General features: G+C 36.2%; 1 protein-coding gene across 1 annotated transcript in view; it reads right to left on the reverse strand.

The window, feature by feature from the left end:
• Positions 1–4,203, reverse strand: part of LOC106876556 (chitinase-3-like protein 1) — a 53,330-nt gene that overhangs the window by 22,504 nt on the left and 26,623 nt on the right. Inside the window, exons 2-4 of the mRNA XM_052965875.1 lie at positions 3,969–4,047; positions 3,416–3,608; positions 5–58 (exon numbers count right to left, since the gene is read on the reverse strand). Of these exons, the coding sequence (XP_052821835.1) occupies positions 5–58; positions 3,416–3,608; positions 3,969–4,047 (326 nt within the window). The remainder of the gene's footprint in view (positions 1–4; positions 59–3,415; positions 3,609–3,968; positions 4,048–4,203) is intronic.

Genomic DNA, 4,203 nt, shown 5'->3' on the forward strand with positions numbered 1-4,203 from the left:
TGACAGAAGAGTCTTTAGCTGGGGGTTGCGCGTTTTGAGATCATTCACCTGTTCATACCTGGATAGATAGATAGATAGATAGATAGATAGATAGATAGATAGATAGTGTGTGTGAGAGAGAGAGAGTGTGTGTGTGTGTGTGTGTGTGTGTGTGTGAGAGAGAGAGAGAGAGAGGGAGAGGGAGAGAGAGAGAGGAAGAGTGAGCGAGTAAATGAGTGGGTAAGTGAGTGAGTGAGAGAAGGGGTTATACACATAATAGGGTTTAGATTCGCTGAGTAAAGATAGCAAGGTTTGATGGTTTGTGATGCTAATCAGATGTGATGTTTGTAACGTTTGCAATGTTTGTAATATTTGTTATGTTTGTGAGGTCTGTGATATTTGTTCGTTATGGAATATATAAGATGATAGTCAGGTACCCACGCTAAAGGAATTGAATCAATGAAACAAACTAGGTTCACAAAACCTATCCTTTGAACTGTAGCCGATAGTTTAGACTATTAGTTATTTAGAATGAAGCAGGTGGATCATGGTGGGATCAGTAGATCTCTAGGCTAAATACTTTGTACTGAGTTAATTTACCTTGATCATTTAATTTATTAACTGAAATCCTTTCGGAAATGGCTTTAGCTTTCATCCTACTGAGGTCTATTAACTAAGTACCAGTCATGTAATGAGAGATGTTTTGTAGCTTATACCATCTCCAAAAGTATGTTGCTTTGTAGAAATAATTATTGTTATAAGGCTGTGGTGACATGGCGTAAGGTAGTGATACAGAAAATCACAGATTTGTCTTCTCTCATTGCCTCAACACTCTGACAATGGTCACATGTAGCGTTTCTCGTTATTTAGTCAGAGGACGAAGGACAGCGCCTATCACCTTTTCAAGGACACTGAGACTATCGGGAAGAAGGGCAGTGTCTTTCACCTTTTTCAAGGATTCCAAGTGGTCTGGCCCTAATCCTTACAACAAAGTGAATGCCACAAAAGGCACTAAGGCTTACGTGTTGGTGTTATATCGGTGTTAAATGGGTTGGATCTATATAATAAGAAAACACAGGTCACTCTATGGAGCTTCAATACAGTTTCATATTTCACTCACAAATCTTTGGTCGTTGCGTAGTTATAGTAGAAAGGAATTGTCAAAGGAGTTAAGCAAGGTCAAACCCAAGACCATATAGCTGCAAATAGAACTTCATCACACAGCCTTGTCTGGGCCCATAGTTCTAAGATAACGACGTTATGAGTGTCGTGTAGTATGATATAATCCTGCGGTAACAACAATGACTAATTGATAAGATATTTGTTAGGCGGCAGTGGTGAGTTTAAATTCTTCCTACAACGACTTATCAGAATTGTTACAGAGTCAAAACTCCTACACTAGAATTTAGATAACAGCGATAGGTTTGATTAGTCGAACTTCAGAAAAGTCTTGGATATTTTTATTGTTATAGATTGTATCTGTAGAGTGTATGTTAGCTGGTTACTTTCTTTGAATGAAAATCCTTGCTTTCCGAGATTGTCACTTAGAGATTTACTAACATAACATAGTGCATCAATAATTATCTTTGTAAAATGTGAATTTGTAATCTAATAGAGAAGCTGCAAGATTCGAAACAGTTTTCTTTAAATATTCTCTTTTTCACTGATTTAGGAACAAATATTCTCACCTGAAGGACAGCTAACTCTTATGACTATACATATTTTTTTCTTTTCTGTCATAAACATCTGTCAAGCCTGTTATGTTTGTGCTTGGAGGCAGTTTTGAAGCAAATGTGTCATCAGTGTTTTTTGTGTTGAATAAATTCAATAACAAAAGTAGTCTCTGTATTTATTCCAAAGCAGTCTTTCCTCTAGGTGGTGCTTCAATACTGTTTTAGTAACAATGCTTGGCAAAATTGGAGATAGTAGCGCAATTACATTTTTGAGCAGATGCTAATCACGTATTATATCTTCTAAGAAATGTGACATAATCAACATCTGAAGCAGCATTGGTGAGGGGGATGCGATTAAAAGTTATACATGTGTGTGTGTGTGTGTGTGTGTGTGTGTGTGTGTGTGTGTGTGTGTGTGTGTGTGTGTGTGTGTGTGTGTGTGTCTGTGTGTGTGTGTATGTGTATATGTGCGTGCACTTATGAATGCATGATGTATTTATGTGTGCATTCAAGTATTTATTCATGTGTGCATGTATGAACAAGCAAGTGTGTATACTTATGTACGTTTGTAGGGATGTGAGTATATCACGGAAAAGCTCCGAAACAAAAAATATATATAATTTACTATGAGAAATAACTCAACTTTTAGATCACCAAATTTACCCCTCTCTATCTGTCTCTATCAGGCTCTCTCTTCAACTCTCTCTCTCTATATATATATTTATCACACTCTTTATCATTCTCTCTGTATATGTATATTTTTCACGCATGTTGCGCCCTCCCTCTCTCCATCTCATGATATGACATACAATGCAATAGCAACAGCGTCTGTCTAGCTCTATGTAAATTATTTACATGCCTCTCCGACCATTTTACATAACTTTATTCACTAAAACTTAAAACTTGTTAAAGCTTCTTACAACTTTCGTTGTTGTAATGTTTTGCTTTCGTTTAGTTTAAAACTTCGTCGACTCAATTGTTTTCATTTTGTGATAGAGAACTATCATGCAGAGAATGCTAGCGTTCAAGTCCTTTTTCTGATTGGGCAAAAATGATCAAAACTTTAAAGCTCTGTAGCATTTTTCAAAACTTTTTCTGGAATAAATGAATCACAAAATCGGATTCGGCGTGAAAATGTACATTAAGAAACTAAATTTTCACTTAATTTTAAGATCTAAAAATCTGTGATAATAACAGAAAGGATCCCTCTATATATAAATTTACCACCACCTCTCTCTCTCTCTCTCTCTTCGTATATGTATATCACTCACGATGAGAGTGTTTATGTTTGTGTGAGTTTGTTTGTGTGTGTGTGTGTGTGTGTGTGTGTGTGTGTGCGTGTATCTGTGTAAGTGTATGTGTGTGTTTGTGAGTGTGTGTGCGCACACGTATGAGTGTGTGCATGTTTGTGTGCGTGTATGTGTCAGTGTGTGTATATGTATGTGTGTAAGGAATTTCATTAGGGCGACAAAATCCAAATACCCTCAAAAAGCTTTTGCAATAAGTTAAGAAAAATCTTTACATTTATACACCAAATGGGAAAACAAAAATTTAGTTAATCAATACATTATAAATTGCCCCAAATAATACAGAAATCTGCTCTGATCAAGAGGCCTATCTCTCAGAGAAAACATGATCTGGGATGGAATAAAAAAAAGTATTGAAATAAAGGGATTCTATTGTTAAAATTGCCGGTAACGACGGGATACTCAACTAGCAAACTACAAGAATTATTAGAAAAGAAATATGATACAATCACTTACAATCCCTTTGACCATGGTGTACTTTTATCATTCCATTCGGCAGGCTGTAACTTGTAGTTAGTAACTTTAGCAAATGCGAAGCAAATATGGGTGCATAATTGCGGGTCAATATCACTTGGAAGAAATTTTCCAGCACCTTTTCTGTACTGGGACCAGTTGGTATAGTAACATACTCGACGGAGCTCACCTGCAACTGGAAATAAATGTTATTAATAGAATTAATTTAAAATCTCAGGATTTTAAGCGATATCTATGTACTATACATGCACCTTTGATAAGTTGTAGTGCACCTGAGCACTATACTCAATAATTTCATTATTATCATTACTATATGGTTTTAGATTATGTATTTTTACATAAAAAAGAACACGATGGTCAACTTGGAAAATTCTTTGATCAAGATTGATCTGGAACTAACCAACAAGAATAATAACGCATCCTTTTACGTTCTGAATGCAACTCCTGACTGACTATATTACTTTCCATGATAGCATTCCCTCGTCTAAGAAATAGATAAGTAATAATTCTGAATCTATAAACGTTGGATACGTACCAATGCTCACTGTAGTAGACAACAACAGCAGCAGGAGAGGCGAGAGTGAAGTAATGCTTGCTCTTTCCATTTTGTTGCACTGCAAAAAAATAATGACGAACTTGTAGCTTTTACAGACTATTTATATATGTATCCTGTCACGGATGTAAGTGGGTTTGTCTCTAAAGCTAAGTGTGTATATTTCTGTGCGCGCACACGTGTGTGTGTGTGTGTGTGTGTACGTGTGTGTGTGTGT

Source organism: Octopus bimaculoides, chromosome 2, assembly GCF_001194135.2.
Source record: "Octopus bimaculoides isolate UCB-OBI-ISO-001 chromosome 2, ASM119413v2, whole genome shotgun sequence".
NCBI lineage: Eukaryota > Metazoa > Mollusca > Cephalopoda > Octopoda > Octopodidae > Octopus > Octopus bimaculoides.